Source organism: Uranotaenia lowii, chromosome 3, assembly GCF_029784155.1.
Source record: "Uranotaenia lowii strain MFRU-FL chromosome 3, ASM2978415v1, whole genome shotgun sequence".
NCBI lineage: Eukaryota > Metazoa > Arthropoda > Insecta > Diptera > Culicidae > Uranotaenia > Uranotaenia lowii.
In genome coordinates, this window is record NC_073693.1 from 299,611,193 (window position 1) to 299,634,312 (window position 23,120).

Below are 23,120 nucleotides of genomic sequence, written 5' to 3' on the forward strand. Positions count from 1 at the left end.
GCGTTTTCGGGGGAAAATTTGTTTCTCAACCAGAATTCGACCCGAGTAGCAAAACAACCTACTCGGCGAGGAAAGACGACATTGTTGGGTTGAAATATTACCATCACGTCCTGCAAACCACAACAAAAGAAGAAGAAAAAAAACACCACAAAATACCGTGTCACGACTTTCGTCACCCAGATCGTCGGCGTGAGGATCGAGGTGAAATACGTCTTGATTATTGCGTGGGCAGATTATGTCCTAAGAATATCAAATCGTGCGTTGTTTTTTTTTAAATCGGCTCGGACAATGAAGAAAGAGAGTTGATTTGGTGAAAATATTTTTTTTTCATCATTTTAAAATCATACTATCGAAGTTTTAAAGATCGTTTCAAGAACGTGTTTAATTAATAGAACGACTGGAAAAATGTAGGTGGAAGTTTAACCTCAGAGATCGAGATCAAGGAAAAACATATCTTTAAATAGCTGCTCTTACAATTGCCATTAAAATTGAACAGATAATTAACAACCGTTACAACCCGTTAGTGGCACCAAGCCGATTGAAGAGTGCCTCTTTTCTATGGTCGTAAATCGGTTCCATTCATGCATTTGCAATATATTATCCGCAGTTGTCATGAAAGTACCACCCTCGCAGTTGGCTTACTTTTTCTGGACGGATCCTTTTCACGGCCGCCTAAGATGTGTTTCATGGTCGTCGCGTTCGATTCAAATTTCTTCCTACATTGTATTGTTTTGCAATTTTGCGAATATTTGATGTTTTGGTCCTAGGTGTTCCATCTAAATTGTAATACCTATAAGTCATTTTTTTCCAAAATTTTATGGAAACATTAATAAAAATAAAAACAGCTGAAAAACGAAAACGAACACTAACACATATAGGATCTCAATAAAACTTTCGTTTTTATGTTTCCTCGAAGAGATTCCTTTAAACTTAACACTAAACGTACACCTTTCGAGGATATGATGGCTAGCATCTTACAAATGCCAAAACCACCAACCCACAGAATGTGTACTATGTATGCCGTGACCGAGAATCGATCTCATGACCGTCGGCTTAGAAGACTTGAACGCTATCCTCTAGTGGCGGGCGGCGGCGAAGTGTTAAGTTTTGCGAAAAATCTATAGAATGGACAAAACCAGAATTTTTTACAATGCAATGGAAAATATGTATTCCAACGAGAAAAAAAATCTATAAATAACCGTTAAAGGTTTTAAAAGAAAAGAAAAACTACGATGAATTGTTCATTGGAGTTATTATGATACATAGAGTTTGTGGGTTTTTTTATTTAAAAAAATAGTCCAAAATACGTTAAAAATCACGTTTTTTGGCCACTGGCTTGAAAGATCTAGCTCGCGTAGCTTCTGAACCAGTTCATAGAGGTTTTTTTTTTAAACTTGGGGGTTAGTTCGAAATTCAAGTTTAGAAAAAACTAATATCAACACCTAAAATCCACAATAAATAAGGAAATTGATTTCTAACACCATTTTCTTACTCATGATTATAACACAAACTCAAAAATATTAAAAATACTACCGATAAATTAAAGCCAAATTTTCAAAATAAATCACAGTCAAAGTTTCGAATCAATGCTGTACTTTCAAAATGATGTTCCTTATTCTGAACTACATATTTGCTTCAAAATAAATTCTAAGCAGTCTAGTTTTAAAATTTGGAATAAACATTTCCAAAACACAAATTTCAAAAAAAATCTGAATTATAAAAAAAAGTCAGATCAGGTAAAAAATTATCCATGACTTAAATTTGTTAGAGATTATAATAATTGTTATTTATTATTCATCTTAATTTTAATTTCTTTACTTCATTTTCAATTGAAGGGTTCATTGCAAAATTCCACTATAGTATTTCGAATTTGAAAAAAAAAAATCACAATTTGAAATGTGCTGTAGTTGAAAATTGAATTCGATTTTTATCAAGTAAACATTTGATATTACTTTAAGAGAGCCAGCGATCAAAGTGTGGGATAAAACTTTTTTCTACAATATAATTCATCCAGATATCAAAACAAAAGGCAAAAAAGGTTCATTTTTGAAGTTAAAATTAAAAACTTTATATGATTATAACACATGTTTAATTATACTGACGAAGTACATGTCGTGTCGCGAATGATCAATAAGAAACTGATAGGAAAAAATAAAAATAAGGAATACCAAGTTTTGTTGTGAGTATTGAAGGCACAAAACAAATAAAAATTTAATAAACTTTGCGCTTGAAAAATTAGCTTAAAAGTTGCTCATTCGAATCATTTTTCGAACTTTTTAAAGATAAATTCATAATCATTATCGATTCAAAAAACGTGATAAATGAAAAGTTTAGAAATTTTGAATCGCAGGTTTCAATGTTAAAATTCCAAGCTCTGAAGATTTTGTAGCTTTCAATTGAATTATTGGGTCCTGGGAAGAACAGAATATAGAAACTATAATTTTCTCATTAAACATTTGGATTCAAAGGCTTTTGTTTTTAGAACACATAAATTCAGAATTGAAAAACAAAGACAAACTATTAAAAATATTTCTAGATATTCAAATAGTTTGACTTTAAAAAGTGGTAAATAAATATAACAGTTCCAAAAACTGCACTATAAAATTCGGTAAATTTATTTGGAAATTAAAACTAAATATGAAGATGGAAAAGATTAGTTTTTTAACATTTAAGAATTTCTTTTTTCAGTAAACACGTCTAACGTCAATTTTTGAATGATTGATTTTGTATCTTTTGTCAAATTTGGTCTATCACCTTTAGTTTTGGTGATATGAAGTTTATAAGTTTTAAAATAAGTAAGTTTTAAGTGAAATCAATCATTGAAAACAGATTAATCAACAAAACTACATTTAAAAATTAAAATTGATTCTAAAACGATGTTTATTATACTTTATTCAATTTACTTTATTATACTTTATTCAATTTAGGAATAATATTTTGCTGATAATGATGCATAAAATAAAAAAGGAAAATTCTACAGTTTTTACAAATTTGGAAGGATATCATTTCAAGTATTTCTGACATAACAGCATAAACTAAAAAAACTTGATAAATTTGTTGAAACCTGTAAGTCTATTAGATTTATGCTTTAGAAATTTTTTAAAATTCAATTTCAAAACTTTGAAAATTCGTTAAATGAGAAAAGTAAACAAGTAAAAAACTTATTTTAACTTTTTTCGCAGAACTAAGAATAACAAAATTACAAAGTCATGAGGAAACGCAGAACCAAAAATTAAAAAATTAAAAAGTCTCGAGGAAAGTTGATAATTGATTTGAAACTTTAACCCTTTACTGCATAGTGTTGTTTTAAAACAACACTAATCAAAATCCAAATATCTCGGAAACGCGTGGATATTTTTGAGTGATGTGTTCACAAAAAATATTCTAGAGATTAAAAGAAATTAGCTCATGGTATATTTATAACGATATTTTAATGTATGTGTGAGATATCGAACAAAGTATGCGGAAAAATTGCAAAAATGAAATTTATTTATTTTTTTGAAAAAAGTAGTTTTTGGAAAATCGCTGTTATTTCTTCAGATTCGCAAATTCTAACATTTTTTTTAATCTCAATCAATCACAAACACCTTCCGGCACCCAATACACAAGATTTTGAAGAAATCGGCAAAACCGTATTGAAATTAACTAAGAATTTCAAAAAATATTTTTCAACTTTGATGGACCATAACTTTTATAATACTCAAAATAACAACTTCATACCTATTGAGTTTTCTTATTCGAATTGAAATGATATTATTTCACTGAATCAATAACTGCAATTCTCATTTAAAAAAAGTCATGCATTAAAGGGTTAATTTTAAAATGTAAGGTTTTTGTTTTAAATTATTTTAAAAAAAAATGAAGGAATTTCTTGAATGATTTTCACATTTTAACAGAAAATTTTCAATATCAAAGGTGATAAAAAATTGGTTGTTTAGATTTAGGGCACCCAAATTAGTCAAATTAGATTTCAATTGTTTGCACTTCAGAAGAATGCCAATTTTGTGGCCTTGTGTGATTTTTGAATATGATGTTGAGCATTTAAAAAAAAACAAGAAACCCCTTCATCGTTGACTAACAAAGTACAGGTAAATTATTAATACGAAACCGATAATAAGGAATGCAAAGTTTCCATTGAAAACACAAATTTAATACTAATTTAGTCAAGATATAGCTTTAAAGTTGATGTTTCGAATAAATTTTCGAACTTTAAAAAAGATAAGTTGAAAACCATGGTTATAACAAATATTCAAATAATAAAAATAAATGAACCGTTTATAGATTAAAATTTCAAACACTGAATATTTTGTCACCGTCAATTGAAATACAAAAGATAAAAAAATGTTTCTGTTATTAAAAAGATTCTTCCAAGAATGTTATGTTTTCAGAACAAAAAATTCAGATTTGAAAAACAAAAAAAAAATTACAAAAAAAAATCAAATAATTGAAATAGTAAATTTATTTGAAAATTGAATAAAACTAAACATCATGCAATAGCAGGGTTAGATGCAACATTCGTATACCACAATACTTATTCAATTTTTATTTTACTATAATTTAATAAAGTTATCATCTAATGATAATAAAAAGATGCAGACATAATTGCTCACATCGTGAGATGGTTTTAAAGTTTATGATTCTCATAGAAAATTGAAAAAATCGAGCAACAGATGTAAAAATTGTAGGGATTTGGTAGGCCTAAATAAGTTTCAGATAGCTTAGGAGGCTAAGGTAAATAATTGTCAGAAAATCTCAAACCTTCAAGTAATAAACATGTAATTTGGAATCTCGTCTTTCAATCCGGCAGCCTGCATTTTTTTTTTCATTTTTCGATGCCGTAAAAAACTTTACTCAGTATGACGGATTAGCTTAATGATATCACCTACAAACTTTATATTGCTTTTATTATTCTTTAACAACAAGGTTGGTGTAAAAATATTTTTGGGAGAGTCACCAATTTTTTTTTATAATTCGGTCCAGTCTGGGCTTAAATGCATCAAAATGCAAATTAAAGATTCACCTTTTAAATCTTGTATCCAGATGCTGGAATCCCGATCAGGAGGGAAAAACTAAATTATATCAAGATGAGATATTTTGATACTAATTTTTTCCTATCTAAATGAGTTATTATTCAGTACTCGTAGGATGTTAAAATATCTCAAATTATATCAAAAAATCTATACGATCATAGCTAAATTATATCAATTTTAGATATGCTCCTTTCAAGATTCTATCTGGTTCAGATAGCATAGTTTGATATTGGGCAGAACAAAACCTATCAAAATTATAACTTATCTAGATATGAGTGCTTCGAGAAAAATTACTAGTGGAATGTCAATAAACCATATTTTTTGCTAAAACCATGTTCCATTTTTGGTTTCCCAAAAATTGGATCCAATTTTAAGGATCTGTTGAGCGAAACTCATTAATGTACGGTTTGGGCCGTTGACTTCGATGTCCGTGTTTCAGAAAAAGTTGTACTTATGTATATCAAAATAAGATATAATCATTTTATTTTGGGACAACCCGAAAAAAATCTTTATCATTGAAAATTATCTCAACCCCATTCAAGTCTGTCAATCAGAATAAGATATAATTCAGATTGGAGAAACTTAAAATCTAAATTTTTCAGTACTTAATTATAACTGAATCAGATGTAAATATCTTGGTGGATACATTTGAGTTATTATTTTGATATGCTCTCCTGATCGGTATATGATTGATTTGCATAACGCGTTTGTTGATTTTAAAATTTCATCCAAACATACATTTTTATGATTTCAGCTATGTAGAATTTTTTGTAGTATTTTTTAACCCCTAAATGTATGCAGCATCCTTATGCTTTTTCTTCAAAAACATTTTCGACAGAAAAACTGTAAAATTGAATACGAACAACACCAAAAAAAAAAAAAATTACTGCAATTGCGTTGCGTTATGACATTACAATTAAAACCATTAAAACCAAAGTTGCAACTTACCACTTTTTATAAGTAGTGTGGAAATCGCATGTTTATGTAAATTTAAAAATAATTGGCGAAACCAATAATTCCTCTGACTACGTCAATATGATGTCCCATCAAGCTTAAAATGTTTGATGTACAAGCGGTATGATTATCAGTGAACATTAATTTTTTAGAAATCATTGAAGTTGAAAAGTATTATATATTGTTTTCATGATGCAAATGAAAACAAAATATGAAAATGCAAAAGAGGATGAAAGCTGCGTGAAATGTGTTTAGTATACAGTTGCGTTCAAAAAAGAATGAAGTCCGTGAGTCCGTGAAGCTGCGCGCTATCTTCCAACTTTGACAAGCTGCCATTTCTCTCTCGGTTGATGTTTTTTCATGAAATTTCATCTAACGCTCTACAAAATTTGAAGTCTTTACAATGACTGAAAGCAAAGATACAGCTATTCCCGTAAAAAAGGGAAATTTGGAATTGCTTCACTAAATTCGCTGTATCTTTGACGATTTGCATTGACATTTGGTCCAAAGTTGTAAAAATGTTTGATCTAGTACCTGGCCAAGTTTCGTCAAAATCGATTAACGTGATCAAGAATAGTGCCGTGTAGAAAATGGAGTTCGTTATTGCCCAGCAGATGATTTTATTCTTTTTTGGACGGATGAAGAGAACTGCATGAGAAAACTGCAAAAAACTGATTTCAATTCATCCACTTAAGACTTTACGTGAAATTAATGTGTCAGTTATACAGAAAAACAGTAGCTTCTACAAAGCACACGTAGAATCGATGTGATGCATCAAGGGAACAGTTTACGTGAAAAATCCCGTATATTTAATTTCTGTATTATTTTGCGTGTAGGACTAAATTCCGCCGAGCGAGTGTTTTTCAACCCTTTTTTTTAAACACATTTTGGGATCAAGTAATTTCCCGTTACTACGGTTAATTAATTCCTTGAATTGAAAATTTCACTTGGTAAAAACTTCATGGGGGAGGGGAAGGGGGGGGGGGGGGGGTTGGTTAAACTCCTAAAACCCTCCCCGTTCGCACGGCCTTGTTTCCCTAGTACAATAACGGCCAACTCAGCAACGTAAACGGAGCAGGGCTCTCAGTAAATATTCAATTTTCCCATACAAACCAAGTTCAAATTTACTCATGTAATGGTCAAAGTTGCAAAAAACTGTGAATTTTTACAAAGTTGTTCAAATGTGTTGAATATATATGCTTTACTGGATTGAGCATTATGAGCTTGTGGAATATATGCCAGCAGTTATTTTAATTTTCGATGTGATTATTTGAAAATTCATTCAATCAAAACTTGGCTGTTTAACAAATTTGAGAAAATGAACTTGAAAATTATTCGAGTAGTGTCTTATTTTTACATAAATTTTGTATGAGACATCCTTCCCTGTTTTACTAAGTGACATGGGTTATTCAAAACAATAAATCATCTATTACGTCAAATGTTCAAGTTTAACGAATTACAGTAAAAATGTAACAATTGTAAAAACCATTTTTGTTTTCAAAAACTCGTAAACCAGTTTCATGACTGTCCATTAACAGGTGATGCTAAGATGAACGCATATTTATACATGAAATGCTAAACCGTAAGAAACGTTTTAATTCATATTCAATCCGCCACTTCATCATCCTACGCACATTTGCTGTTCGACATTGTTTTAATAATTCGTTTGAATTTACATCTGGTCGTTTCACGTATAAAATACAAAATGTAATACTCATAATGGACTTATAATATTTGGTAGTTACTTCTAAATAATTTAAGGCTACCGAATCACTTATTTTTAATTCACCTATGCGACCGGCATTGAAAATTCCATTGTTTGTACATCCGAATTATGCAGCTCCTTGGCGTATTTTCTCCCAGTCCTTTGGCGCATAGGTAGTATTCGAATCGATATTTCTCACTTGTATATCAGGACTGAATAAACATAAAATGGTGTTGTCAAATTTTCTCGAGGCACTAGCGTGGTAGCTTCATAACTGGGCAGGACAATCAGGTTGTTTGGCTTGCAAGATTCTTTCCTCCTGGGATCCTATATCGGAAATTCCGTCTGCTGTACAGCTGTAATACGATTTGTTTTGGATTTGAAACATAAATTTATACACTTTCAAACTTATCAACTTACCGGAGGAATAGAAGATTCCATTTTTCTCGAATTCTGCTAAAATGTGTCGCACTGGCGAACGATCGAGTTCGGTGTAGGTTGATTCCTCGCAAGAACGGGCAGCCAAAATTAATGATTCATCGGTCTAATTGGTTCTTCTTGAATTTGTCATTAGCCGTTCCATCGGATACTAAGCTGAAATTAAATTCGTTGATAACACATTCCTGAATCTCCTTCTTGCATCCTGATTTGGATTCAGAATCAAATTTCGTTCACTTTTAGTTTGTTGCTGCTAGGGGAATACGTTCCGCCGGCGAACGATCGGAGTCAGGGTTGCAATCGTCAAGTGCAAAGCTTGGATCCCATCTCGTTGGATGGCAGCACCATATGCATTGTGTTGTTGTCTCCGAAGATTCGTTCGTGAAATAATATGCCCGATTATCTTGATAGTTAAGGATCTTTGGGAAAAACGAAGCTTTTAGGCCTCAGGGGTTTGAGAAAATCAAAAAATATTCCTAAGTCGACTCAGTCTAATGTACATGGGAAACTGTCCCAAAGGCACTTATCTTTGTTCTTATTCAGGGTGCATTTTTACTCTTTCGAGGCATGTTTCCGCATAGCGATTAATTTATAAGTTTTAAAAAGATATGAGATGTACGTTATTGAAATTTAAAAAAATGAGAAATGAGAAACAACGTTCTTAAGGAGGTTGTTCATGTCACGGCCGCCGTTTAATAGAATCAATCAATCAAACAATTAATTGAGAGCGTGGTTTGAAAGTGTACGTCTCGGTGGCTGATAGGTTAGCGTGGTAAGACCCCAAGCAACCAAAAGTCTCATATCTACTTAAACTCGTTCCTCCAAAGTTCGAATTTCGCTGAATAAAGGTTTCAAAGGGAATTGGTACCAAATTTTCTCGAATGTGAGCATGAAAGTTACAAAAGGTTCCTCAAAAAGCCTTCTATGGACTTGAAGTTCCAAAAAGTTCCTCAAATAGCCTTTTTTGTGACATGTCAATCGCACTCACACAGTATAAAAGTTACAAATTAGGTCTCAAATAGCCTTTGAGCCTTCAAGTTCTAAGTAGTTCCTCAAATAGCATTCTGTGAACTTCAAGTTCCAAGAAGTTCCTCAAATAGCCTTTTCTGTGACATGTCAATCGCATCATTCAGAATAAAAGTTACAAATTGGATCTCAAATAGCCTTCTATGGACTCGAAGTTCCACAAAGTTCCTCAAATAGCCTTTATTGAGAAATGTCCGCCATTACATGAATATGAAATGTGAACGAACATCACAAAAGGGCATATAATAAATAAAACATTTTTTGGAGCTTGGAAATTGTTGAAATGTATAATTTTTTTTGAAGCTTCAACTCAGAACAACTTAAAGCTAACTCGCAAATGATTGTTTTTTAAAAGAGTAAATACTTTGACTTTATAAAATTTCGTCCAACTGTATTTACTTACAACGAATTTATCACACATTGAAAGTAGTTGAAGCAATTCATTGAGTAAATATCAAGATAAAATCAAGAATTTGTATAATTTTATGCTTAACAGTTATAAACATGGAATTTCATTTTTTTTTAAACCGATATTATTTTAACGGATGATTGATTTATACGCCGTTTCGTAATGTTTCTTAGTAATAATCAACATGCGTCTTTGTTGTTGGCCGCTGGTTGCCCTATGCGGGTATTCTAGGAAGCTTATAACCACTTCGAATTTTAGCTGCCGGCAAGGCAACATCTAGGCGTGGCGTCGTGGCAGCGTGTTTGGCTATCATCTCGGAGGATGGGGTTCAAATCTGGTACCAGATCTAATTTTTTCCATTAGGTTGTTTGATTGCTTGAGTAAGCGAATCAAATAATTGTGTAGCAGAACTGGCGTGCGGGCCGGCATCAATCTAACAAAGTTAAAAAAACAAAGCAATTAAGTAAGATCAAATGAGGGAGGTGATGGAAGGAATAAAGATGGATGCCGAGAAACCGGCAGCACCACATGGGCTGGTGATGACCAAAATAAGAGAGAAGAGGAGAATTATTTTTTGTTTTTGCTGATTAAACGTTTTCTTGTGGGCTGAATAGAAGGCCGTTCAAATCTGTAATGGAACTTCAAAGTTTCAATAAGAACTTAAACTTTGGGCTGAATAAAAGGAACTTCAGCACATTGATTATGCTGATTAAGCTGTGTTCGATATTTTTAACGAGACTTTTGGTTGCTTGGGACGGTAATCGCTGGTCTACTGATGGCATGAGTTCGATTCCCATCTCGATACTGGGTGTTAAATGTAAATCTTCAGTTGTCCACGGTTGTTCAGTATTGAAAGCCTAAATTGGCTAAGACGCTGTATGCCTGTAAAAATTAAAATAAAACAAAGAGCTTTTGTTTTCGCAATTAAGCTTAAACAATACTTATTTTGAAGGTTTGGGAAAAAATGGTATTCAATGCCATAACATCAAAAGCCTTAAGTCATTTAGATTTCTTTCATGTTTAGCAGATGAAGATTTTGATGGATTTTAATTTGGTCAAAATTCTCCTCCATTTGTGAAATAGTGCTGTTCAAAGTACTGTTGAATGAGTTTTAGGGTTGTAGAGTGGGTAGAGTTTAGGGTTGAATGAGTCTAATTTCGCAAGGTAGAAAATTTGTAGCATTCGACTGAATCCTAATGATGATTCTCCGACGTACAGTTGAAAATTTTGATAGTATTTCGTTAAAATCTTCGAAGTGCCGTTGTTTATTTTCAAAATGAAGGAAGTAGCTTCTCCCCTCAATGTTCATTTTAAAACATTAATGGGATAAATTGCTCGCCAAACCGAAAGCACTCGAAACGCGACAGTTCCCATTTCCTGCAGACCTTCGAACCATTTTTACGCACATTCAAAATTCGATCATGTCTTCTTAGGAAACGATACCATCTTGCGGAGCGGGACAACACAAGTGCCAGGGTAAATGGGCCAGCTGACTCCCCCGTGTCTTAGTTGTTATGGGCGAAAGTGGTTTTTAAGGTGGTTTTTCTACGACGACGCGACGACCTCGACGTATCCCAAGTCCACGTTTATTTTAATACTGAAAACTGAAATATTTATAGCGCCCCTTTCGTATTTTTTTTGTGCCTGAGGTGGTTGGACACGACCGTGTTGACAATTTTAAAAATATCCTGTTAGTAATGAATGTGTTCCGAGACAGTCTTATTTCAGTGAATATTTTTTTTATATACCCACGTCCGTCGTCGTCGTCATGTTTTATATTGGTCATACAATTAAAAATTGCTCGTCGGTGAGTGATTAAGTGGAGTCGAACTATTTTGTTGTGGTGTGATTTGTAGCACGATGTATAGATGTTTACAGAAGTAGAATTACGAAAAGGGCAGACGATCTCATGCAGCCACCGTTCTGTTTTGTGACTAAATTCGCCGCATCTGAAGAATGTAGTCTTATGCTATGACTTACCGTTTGGTCTTCGGGGTTGTTATTTGGGTGTTCCTGGGGGGAAGAAAAAAAAAAGAAAAATATAGTTGATCAGTGTTCTGATTCAGGTTTGGCGTGACGAAGAATACTAGGTGTCTGTTTTTTCAGATCGAGAGCAAATGGTGATTCAGACCAGTGAGTGATTCGAAAGAGGGTTTAAGGTGTAATTGTGTTGTTTGATTTGAAGAGCCTTAGCTAAGTAGTACAAGAACATGCCAGTGAATGGAAGCAATCGACCACCTTGGCTGAAAGATAGAGTTGAAACAGTCAATAAGAACGTTCCGCCGTCGTGGGCACGGAAAAATTCTACCTCGACACCACCGACGCTTGCCGAATTGAAGGCGAAAAACGCACAAGAAGCCAGTAGTGATTCCAAAACGGCAACCGTTGCAAAGAAACCAGTCACTGCCGCCGTTCCTCCGGCGGCCACAGCAGCAGCAGCTAAAGAAAATGGAGAACCTACCAAAGTGGCCAAGCTCCAGTCCAAAGAGATAAAGGTTCCGGTGGTGGTGGCACAGAAAAAACCCGCTCCACCACCCCTCACAAAACCGGAACCAGCCATCAAAAACACCACTCCACAAATGACGGTCCTCCGGGAATCCAAGCCCAAACCCAAAGAACCGTCTCCGGAGTCCGAATATGAAGAGGAAGAGGAAGAGGAGGAAGAGGAGGAGGAGGAAGAGGAAGAAGGAAGCACCGAATACGAAACGGAAACCGAATCCGAGGAAGAATCACCTCCACCACCACCAGTGAAAAAACCGGAACCCAAACGGGAAATCTCCCCTCAAAAACCGAAAACCCCAATCCAGCTGAAAAAACTGTCCCAAAGTCCGGACAAAACCACCGACACCGACAAATCTTCCAAGTCGGAAAAATCCTCTTCGCCGGAACCGAAAACCTTCATCAAACCACCACTCAAAAAAGTGAATCGACCTCCTCCAGCTGAGTCACAAACTAAAGAACGATCTGCTTCGCCGGAACCGGCCAAACACTTCCGGGTGCAGCTGCGGAAGGTGCCGTCGAATTTGAAGGCCCCCCGGCTCAAGGAGAAGCTTCCCGAAGTGCAACTGAAGAAGGTCGAAAAGCCCCTGCTCGAGGACAAACCCAAGAAGGAGGAAGCCTACCCGCACAAGCCGTCGATGCTCAAATCGGAGAGCAGTAAAAGAAGTAAGTAATTTATTTTTTTAAATGTTAGATTTTAATCAATACATAGAACCAGGGATGAGAATGTCATCCAAAAGACAGTCGGGATCGTGATAGTCGCATAACATTTTCCAATGACATTCGAAAATTTCTCAATGACATTGACGGTAATCCAAAAAAAAATGTTTAACGACTGGAGAAAATGTCATTCAGTTTTGCAATGACAGTCGCTCAGAAAAATGTCATCGAATTATTCATCCCGATAACATTTTTGACTTGTGACAGTCGAAGATTCTGTTGGGCCTCTGACTGTCGGAATGACATTTTTAAATTTTGGAATCCGTGACTGCCACGGAAAAATTTTAAAAATGTCATGGTTTTGACAGTCATGACATTCATTGGCCACGGCCAATCTGGCCGGTTCTGGCTGGCTGAAAGTCTCTATAGAAAAAAAAAATAAAAATAAAAAAAATAAAAATAAAAAAAAAAAAATTAAAAAAATTTAAAAAAAACTTGCGACACATCATTAGAAAGCTCTTGGCCTGTACATGATGGGAATTGATAGGAAAAGTGGTTCGTGGCCATCTGGTCATGGCCACGGCCAATCTGGCCGGTTCCGAAATCCGGAAAATCAAAATGATCAGATTTTAACTTGCGACACATCACTTTGCCCCGAACCACTTTTCCTATCAATTCCCATCATGTACAGGCCAAGAGCTTTCTAATGATATGTCGCAAGTTAAAATCTGATCATTTTGATTTTTCGGATTCCGGAACCGACTAGATTGGCCAGCCCACATGGCAAAGTCAGCAAGGAACCGTTTTGACTGTCGCGACATTCATTTTAATAACATTTCATTGAGATTCTTATGAATGTTACGATTATATTCTGTGACATTTAAAATGTTAAATGTCGCTATAACATTTGCCAATATGAATGTCATCGAAGCAACGACCGACTGTCATCAGCTTAGCGTAACATTTTTTTTCCATGACTATCACAATCTCGATGCAAGTTGTGACATTCCCAAATGTTATTTGACATTTTCTCGAGGGAATTTCTTATTGATGACATTCACAAAATCCAAAAAGGACATGACTGCGACAGTCGTTTTCGTACTGAGGAATGTCGCTCTAAGCTTCAGAAAAATGACAAATGGCATTCGGACAGTTATCACCCCTGCATAGAACAATTTTAATTTTTTTTATTCCTGATAACTTATGAGGTTTTTTGTACTGTTAAGCTAATAATTTTTAAAAATATTAAAAAAACCCAGTTAGAAACATTAAAACACGATACTGGTTCTAAATGCACACGGTCTATAAAGAAATTGAAAAAGCCTGTGTAGCAGCGCAGCATCAGGTCAGAAGTCTGTTTTACGAATATTCTTCAGGATAGATACATGACTACAAATACTGAAAAATCATTTATCATTTGTCTATACTTTGGTTTTGAAGAAGATGAACTAGCCTTTCCAACCTTTCAACTGTCCCTCGCTCACGACAGGTTTTTATAATCCGATAGTGGCTCGATCGGTTGGCCTATGCAAAAAAAGAGTTTAAAAAAATAACACAATAAACAAAATGTTGGTTATCCACTATTCACCGCAGTTTTTGCCTAAGTATGTGCTTTTTTTTTATTTGTATGTGCATATATTACACAACTTATGCCTAAGACCAATGAGATCCAACTTGGCGAAAGTCAAAGTACTCCGCTAAATTTGCAAAACATACATAATAGAGCTTATAAAGGAAGAAAAAGCATGTGACAGTTTTGCGTACACAGCAAAAATAATTCGTGTAATTTTAGATCGGAAACGATGCACGAAAACGGAACATCGTTTTTGATCTAAAATTCTATCACGGCGTGTAAATTTAGATCGAAAGCGATGCACGAAAATGGAACGGCTTATTGTCGTGTAAAAATATACAGTGATGTAAAATTTTAGAATTCATTGGGGATACTTGCAATTTTTAGTAAATTTTCAGGTTTCAAAAATTAAAAAAAATACAAACAATGATTATTTTTCATGGACATTTATTTTCAAACAAAGCATTAACAGTAAAATAGAATTTTTCATCAAATTATGGACAGCGCCGGAAGTTGCATCAAACGATGACGAAGATGTCCATCCTGGTCAGTGTCACCAGTCGCATATTGTTATATATGTAGAAGGATTTCTTTTTGGACAATTCGGATCCACGTCACTGAAAGAAAAAAAGAGAGAAAACTGCTTGATTTCGTCATCCTTTGTTTAATAAACTTTAGCCGCGAAAGAAAGGAAAACAAGGGACCTGTCATATTTTACATCATTATTGATGTAAAATTATCTCCCAACGTTGCTTTCTAGATAATGTAGTGTAAATTTATTGCAAAGAATTTAATTTTACACTTTTTAAAAAAAAAAACGACTAAAAATAGACCAAAAGTAGTTTAAAATTACATCTTTTTTAAATTACACTGGGGAAAAAATAGATGCCACACGTTTTAGATTGCGTATACTTTTATAATTTTTTTGCTGTGTAGGAACTCGTTTGTCTATGCTTTCCAATTCTACGCAAAAATGTAAGACGAAGCATCTTGTGGCTACGAGTTTTTAAGTACCGTCGTGCGGGGTGACTATGGCCCAAAATGAAAAATGTTTGTTTTTGAAATATCTTTGTGAGTATCAGAGATATCGTTTTCAAATTGTTACACATGATAGCCGGCGTATCGAACTCGCAGCAAGCCGTGCTCGAGAACGGTCGTGTTTTCTGTCGGTCTCGTTTTAGGTCCTGTCGTAATGTGTTTTCAAGAAAAATTATAATTTAGTTTGGCTGATCAGGGATTTTTCATGTTTTGTTGAAGTGATATATGTGACTGTGGCAAAAGTATGCATCGTGCCTCGCACCTAGATCAGGAGTAACTTTTTGCGAGCGCCGCTGGGTGGAGAAAAGGCAACATCTCTGACGAATACGGAAAACCCCGGTGAGGATATTCCATGATGGCATTTTTTCCTTATTTCCCAGGGATTTAAACCAATGATGGCAATTTTCAATTTCACTCTTACTTTTCATAAACTTTAACTGTACACTTTGTGTGCAGGGAAAATGAAACAAACACCTGAATATAGTAGGTTTCATTAGAGTTTTTGTTGAAAGACGGCGAACCAGCTCGATGTGTGTTTGCGGCATATCATTTACGCATCTGGAAACATACTTTGTAAACAATCTTAATGTTCTCTATTTTATTGCAATATTTTGAGTTTTATTTTTATAATTGCAGTTATTTAAAAAATTAAGGAGTTCGAATTCGCCCGGCACTTGTCAAGGAAGGGCGTGTTTGAGTGTCCGACTCCCACGCGACTTATTTGTGTGGGATGTTTGTTTTACCCGTTTTAATCCGTTCAGTGGGTTATGTTTTAATTTGCGTAACCTGCTTTATGTGCGAAAATGTATTTAAAAGTTTAGATTATTTAAAACATTGATTTGTGCTCTTTGAGCATCAAAGACTTCTAAAATGTGAGGCAAAGGAGAGCAAAGAATCGAAGAGTTTTCAAAAACAATTTACGAAAATTTGTGTCTAAATATTAAAATATAATTCATTTTCATTTAAAGTTGCTTTCCGTCTTTAAACAGTAAAGCCTTTTTGAAAACTCTTTGCTTCAACAGGGATAACGTTTAGGTAAAAAAGCTAGTTTATCAAAGAAGAAATTTGGATGGTATTTGCCTTCAATATTTTATTCGATCCATTTTATTGCACGTTTATCAAATGCCTCATAGAAATAGGAGTTTCCTTAGGAAATGTCTAGGAGCATAGGAGGTGTAGGAAAATCATGATCGCACCATTTACCAAAATGGATCCTGATCTCTACCTTTCACCAACTAACACAACTCCTTCCTTGGATACTTGAATATGGATTCGCAGACGTATAGACGGTTTCCATAGTTGATGATACTAGCTTATCTCTGGTTCTGAGTATTTCAAAAAATGTTTTTGGAATATGCAGGAGTGAGAGGTTGCTAGTTGAACTTAAAGAGTATCTAACTAACAATCCTTCCCTTTTCCCCATTGACTACTAGGACGTGGCCGGCGCCGTTATTAATCAGATAAATCATATAAAAAAGGGAGAGCATCAGTTTTGTACAATGAGAATGGCTGCTAATCCCAAGCACCATTCTTTTGGACTTTGTGCAAAATTGATGGCCTCGATTAATCACGGAGTAGCAACCATTGGCGACGTGGAACTTGTTCTGCTTAGCCACGCCAGCGATCATGGAATTCGAAATGTATAGTTTGAAATCAAATGTAAAAAATACTTCATTCCTCTAAAACGATTTAAAAACAAAAACCTGTAAATTAAGCATTTCGAGTTCAATGATTAAAGGTGGATATGAGTAGTCAAACAAGCTAAGCTAAGCTGTTACACATGATAGCCGGCGTATCATTTCATCTTTTGCTTTAAAAATTTTGTCTCATAAATATTCTGTTATAGTTCTAAAAACCGTCTAAATTCAGTGTCATAATGACAAACAAACTACATTCCACAAATTTGTCATGGGTAAAACAACACCAGCCAATTTCATGGCTCTTTTCTTGGCAAGTACGTTCATTAGAATCTGCTTAATCCGAATCAGCGCTTATTCTACAAATTGGTTGAATATGTTAAGAGTTATTCCAATTTTTTGAAGCAGCGTCCAAAATGTACAAATGGGGGTGGAAATGGGCCAAGCTAAGATCGCGGTTTCCACAGCCTTGAAGCTACTTTTTAAGCTCCAAAACACATAAATATTTAATTTATTATTGTACAGCAATCGGAAATAGCGTTAGGCAAGGTTGCCGAACAAAAATCTGTGTTTTGACGAAAAAAAAATCTGACTTTCTGTAATTTTTCCAAAAATTCTGTGACGATTTTCTGTGATGCTTTTTTTATTAATTTGATACAAAAATCATGCCAAATTGCGTCTATTTTACATTTTACTTAAGAAAAAATCAATTAACATTATCAATTTTATCATATTTCGCCAATTCAAAGATAATTATCCAAAATTTGAATTGACATACAAAAAATAATTTTAAAAAAATGTCCAAAATTTAAAAATTCTGTGAAATCTGTAAATATTCCAAAAATTCTGTGTTCTGTGACACAGATTCTGTGATGAAATTCGGCTCCAAGTTCTGTGAAATTATAGATTATTCTGTGATTTAGGCAACCTTGGCCAGAACTTCACCGGACCTTTATGGGACCGAATGAATGGCAAAACCGTCTTCTGGAGACATTCTTCTTTGTAAACATTTCCATTCATTGTGTCCCCAGTGATGAAATTCTTACACGGAAAATAATAAAAAGGTAAAATTTACCGAGATAAAAAGGTGAATGCTTGTGAAATCCAAAAAGGTAACTTTTACCTCACCGAGGTGAAACTCACCTCGAAACGAGGTAAAGTTTACCTGAATCGAGCAGACAAAAAAGGTAGAATTCACCTAGAAAAAAAGGTAAATGCAAAAAAGGTACTTTCTACCTCTTCGAGGTATAGCTTACCTCGTAGCGAGGTGAAGTTGACCTGGATTGCGCTGAACAAAACGGTACAATTCACCTCGAAAAAAAGGTAACTATTTCCGAATCTGTTTATTGAGATTAAGTGGTTGTTTTGTTCAGGAAAAAGTGTTGTTTCACCTGCTGAGTTACGAAATGTTTTTCTTTTCAATCCGGAACAGCGAATATTGTCCTCCAGCTGGCCGGATGAGGCGGAAAAGTTTTTTTTTTTCATTTGGAAACAAGTTTTGCATGATGCGTAACAACAATCGGAACTCGAAACAAAATAACAATCAACAGTATAAGATCTTTACTTTTTCATTTATTCATATATAATATATTTAAACACATTCCAGGGTGCTAAAATGATGCATTATGATATTCCATCGATATACTGCTCATCAAGAACGGATCCGTTGAAAACCGTTCCGAAACCGGGTTAGGCTTCCATTATTCATCTCTCCCCGCGGCCACAACAAGTTGAGGTGCTCCTGCGTGTTATTCTTCCAAGCTGAACTGTTGGAGTGTATTCGGGTTCGGAACCTTCAAATTTTCGTTACCAATACCCGGAGGAGTATAAAGGAAAGAAAAACGGTGATTAAATGGCCGGATCACCACGAAAAAGTTTTCGTTGTTTGGGAGGCGGGAGCTGGTCGGTCTGGTCATCGCTCGAAGTACGGCGGCAGGTAATTATAAATTCCGTTTTAATATTTCTGATTGGAATACTGAACCAAAGCAATTGAACCTTAAGGGTTTTGATCCGGTCGGTGAATGACGATGCATGTTCTAGAAAAAAAAACTCAACATGTTTTATTTTTAGGCCAACGTAGAACCACCGGGTTATTTCCGACAAAGCGGAAGCCAGAGATTCGTCTCCTGCAAGCAAAGGTCAAATGCCAGTTGCCAGCAGTAGTGGATCGGCAGCGAAAAGATGGAACTAAATCGGTTGCCTTGCCCATTTTAAGTTGAGAGGATTTCTTGAAGGTTCCACCGTAAGCCGTTACCTTCACCCAAAACTTAAGTTTTGATAAGACTCGTTGCATTCAATGAATCAGATAACAGCTCACGAAAATATTCCATATTCACCAATATTGCCATTAGATGTAAGATAATGTTTATATAGAAGACATATATAACTGCAGAAACTCGAGCGAAAATGAATAAAAAATCAATATGAATGAATCTGGGTTTTTGTTATTGAATAGATAGTATTCCAATGATACAAACCAACTGAAATATAAAACATGTACCTTTTTGCTAGGTGAATTGAAAAAAGGTATAATTTACTTTTTTGCTAGGTGAATGAAAAAAAGGTAAAATTTACCTTTTTGCTAGGTGAATGAAGGTAAAATTTACCTCAAAAGAGGGGTGGAAAAAAAATACCTCTGCTTCTCGGTAGATTTTACCTTTTTTTTATTCTCCGTGTAGTCTTCTTCCCACAACTACAGATCCCTTGCCAAATCATCAACTTACGAGCAAATTTAACTGCGAAAACAAACTTGAATCTACCCGCAACATTCCTTTTACGCTTCGCAAGGTAAAATTTGTTACCGGATATTTGTCCTAAATCCATTTTGACGTAAGTTTCGTCGTCCATCAAAATGCATCCGTTGTACTTGGTCAACTTTTTCTCGTACAACTTCCTTGCCCTGGTTTTGGCAACCAGGTTTTGTTTAAGCGTCCTGTTGGGCAGTTTGCTTGCATGATACGACCGCAAGCCTTCTCGCAAACAAATTCGTCGAGCTGTACTGTGGTTCGTCTTGAACTTTTTTCGCCAAATCACGCAAGGAGATTCCAGGATTATTGTGAACTAATCGAATTACCTTTGCTCACAGCTTCCGGTCATATGTTCCACTTTTACGCCTGGTTTGTTTTGCTCGATCCACCGTAAGGGTTCCCGGTAACGTTGCAGCACCGAATTTACAGTCGATTTTGGATATTTCAGGAATTTCGCAATCTTTACCCCTGACCAATTTACCGAGATAGCCTAGGTGAACGCTCGTGAAAGCCAAAACGGTAACTTCTACCTCTTCGAGGTGAAACTCACCTCACAGCGCGGTAAAATTTACCTGAATCGAGGTTGGAAAAAAGGTACAATTCACCGAGGAAAAATGTGAATCCAAGAAAGGTAAATCTTACCTCGTAGCGAGGTGAAGTTCACCTGAATTGAGCTGAATAAAAAAGTATAATACACCTAGAAAAAAAGGTAAAACCAAATAAGGTAAAACTTACCTCGTAGCGGGATGAAGTTGACCTGGATTGAGCTAAACAAAACGGTACAATTCATCTCGAAAAAATAACTATTTGCCGAACACGTTTATTGAGGTTAAGCTGTTTTGTCGTTCAGGAACAAGTTTTGCTTTGTGCCTAATATGTGAAAATCGGAATAGAATGGTAAGTGTTTTCTTAGATATCATTTAGTTTTGCTGGTTCTCGTCATAATACTATTGATTTTGTTTCAGATCGGCCCATAGAGCTTTGAGGTGTATTCCACGTCATCCTACATCCGGAAAAGCCGAACCTGACCGAATTAGTCGAACGGAGAAGATCTTGAATGTACGCAACGCAGGAGGATTCAGCGGCCATGGCGGCTGAGAAGAACGCGAAGCCGAATTACCAGTCCCTAAATATCATTTTTGAAAGAATTTTTTATTTTTTTAATGCTTATTGAAGAAACCAATCAAACCAACCAGCATTTACCTTTTAAATCAGTAAATGGGAAAACGGTATTATTTACAATTTTGCAAGGTGAATGCGAAAAAGGTAACAGTTTTAGCTCGTTTACTATCACGGAAAATAAAAAAAGGTAAAATTTACCTTTTTGCTAGGTGAAGGTAAAATTTACTTTTTTGATAGGTGAATGACAAAAAGGTAAAATTTACCTCGTAAGAGGGGTGGAAAAAATTCACCTCGCAAAAAGGTAAATTTTACCTTTTTTTTATTTTCCGTGTGATGAAATTTTCACCACTAAGTAAACAAACCATCCGGATCAAAACACTGTCAATAGATTCACGATGTGACAACTAGGGGCGCTGCAGTAAATGAAAAGATGCGACCAGATTTTATTTTCTTAAATAAATCAGGCAACTATTATTATCTCTTTCATTGAAAATTGGATTTCGTGCAATGTTTTGCAGTCGCAGTTATCCGTACAAAGGTTGACTGGAAAGAGGTTACCGTGTAGAACTCCGACAGATTTTACACTGATTTGACAGGTCGCACGAATGTACAAGTTCACACAAATGTCGCAGTCATGAGTGCGCAGTCCAATTTAGATGAAATTGAAGTTGGTATCCTGCGAATTAAAACTGAATGTATGAATGAAGAAATTAAAGCAGAACGAAAAGTTTAAATATTGATTTACGTACTTACATTTTGAGGTCTGGATAATATTTTATTGCAATATTGTTTTTATTTTGTAAACAGTTTCTGGTTGTCACGGAATGAATTATAAACATAATCAGCTACTATGATTGAAAATTTGTTATTTTATAAGATGCAGAGTAGCGCAATCTAGTGTCGGTATTGCCTACCATTAATAGTGTTTTGCGAAGAATGAAAATAGAGTGTCCTGTCTGTTTGTCTGTGTATATACTATTTAATAAAAATACAACAAATCTGCTTTCTTATAAATATTTTCTAAATAAGCTAAATTTACAATAGTTATTCAGAAAACAACTAAAACACCACCATTTTTGGCCCATTGTAAACCCGCACGACGGTATTAGAAATCCTATAAAACAAAGCGAGAGTAAAATTGTCAATTTATGATTGAACAGCAAAGTTGAATGTTTCTCTGAGGACTAAATTTTTTCGTTTTTGGTTCTTTATCTTCTGCTAACCATCCACGGATGTTGAAGAGATGAAATAATGAAAGTTTCAAGTTGATATCACGTTTAATTTAATTTAAAAGTCAAGTTTCTTTGGAAATCAAGTTTCTTTGACTCTGTTGTTATGCAACTTTTGAAAAAAAAAAGTTTCATCGTTTTCGCAGATTTTTTTTTTTTATAGATCACTAAACTAAGCTTATGTGAACATTTTCGTAGGTGATGGAAAGAATTAGAGAAACATGAGATATCAAAGAACGAAAGAACATTAGCCGTAAATATCATGAATTTTTCGAAAAAGATACAACGGCTCACCGGTTTGTTCTTTCGTTTTTTGATATCTCATGTTTCTCTCATTCTTTCCATCACCTACGAAAATGTGTAATTTCAGGTACAAAGATGTATTAAGCGATTTCATAACATCAGTATTGATCTCATGTGAACGGTTTAGCGAAAAAAAAAAATTCAGGTTGATCAGCAAGTTTGAAAAACTTATAACTCTTCGTTTCGAATAGTATAAAATTTGCAAGAAAGTATGTATAAATAAATTTGTAATAAATTTTTTATTCCTTGAATGCATCCGACTGCCACATGAGAAATTTTGAGAAAGTCTCCGCTATGTCTTGCCTTAACATCAACCGTGCTTGTTTACCCATATAATTCAATGACTTGCCGCTTGTACTAGGTGAGCTGTTTATATCTCGATTTAACATGTTCGGGGAAATGCGATTGACATCAATGAGCCGCGCGCGTACAGCAGCTGTTATTAATGATTTTGTTTTACGATAATTTGACATCTGACATTGGGAGGAATTTTTCGACGCAAGGACGGCTGAAGGGAACAGGTTTGGGTTTGGAAGGAAGCATGACGTGAGAATTGAAGGTTTCAAATAAACAAATATGTCTAAATCTATCTTTGCAAGTTGGTTTAACAGTAAATTCCTGCAGAAAAGTAACGTAACACAAATGTTGATGAAACGAGACTTTTAAAAAATGTGTGTAGTCACTTGATCCTAACAGACTCTATCAAAGATAAATACTGGTCCAATGTACCAAATGTGAATAAGCTTTCAA

The 23,120-nt window shown here is 34.8% G+C and overlaps 2 protein-coding genes across 8 annotated transcripts in view; one reads left to right on the forward strand and one right to left on the reverse strand.

Annotated features, from left to right (window-relative positions):
* LOC129755355 (trichoplein keratin filament-binding protein-like) overlaps positions 1-23,120 on the reverse strand; it is a 90,683-nt gene that overhangs the window by 36,214 nt on the left and 31,349 nt on the right. For both annotated transcript variants that reach the window (XM_055751801.1, XM_055751800.1), the window contains one exon: positions 11,543-11,575. The gene's annotated coding sequence lies outside the window, so the exon portion shown is untranslated. The remainder of the gene's footprint in view (positions 1-11,542; positions 11,576-23,120) is intronic.
* LOC129755347 (DNA ligase 1) overlaps positions 1-23,120 on the forward strand; it is a 51,128-nt gene that overhangs the window by 925 nt on the left and 27,083 nt on the right. For 4 of the 6 annotated variants that reach the window (XM_055751785.1, XM_055751789.1, XM_055751790.1 and 1 more), the window contains exon 2: positions 11,669-12,727. In XM_055751785.1, coding sequence (XP_055607760.1) covers positions 11,773-12,727 — 955 coding nt within the window. In that variant the 5' untranslated portion in view covers positions 11,669-11,772. Of the gene's footprint in view, positions 1-11,628; positions 12,728-23,120 lie in introns of all 6 variants that reach the window. The other 2 variants (XM_055751786.1, XM_055751787.1) reach the window with 2 other exon arrangements.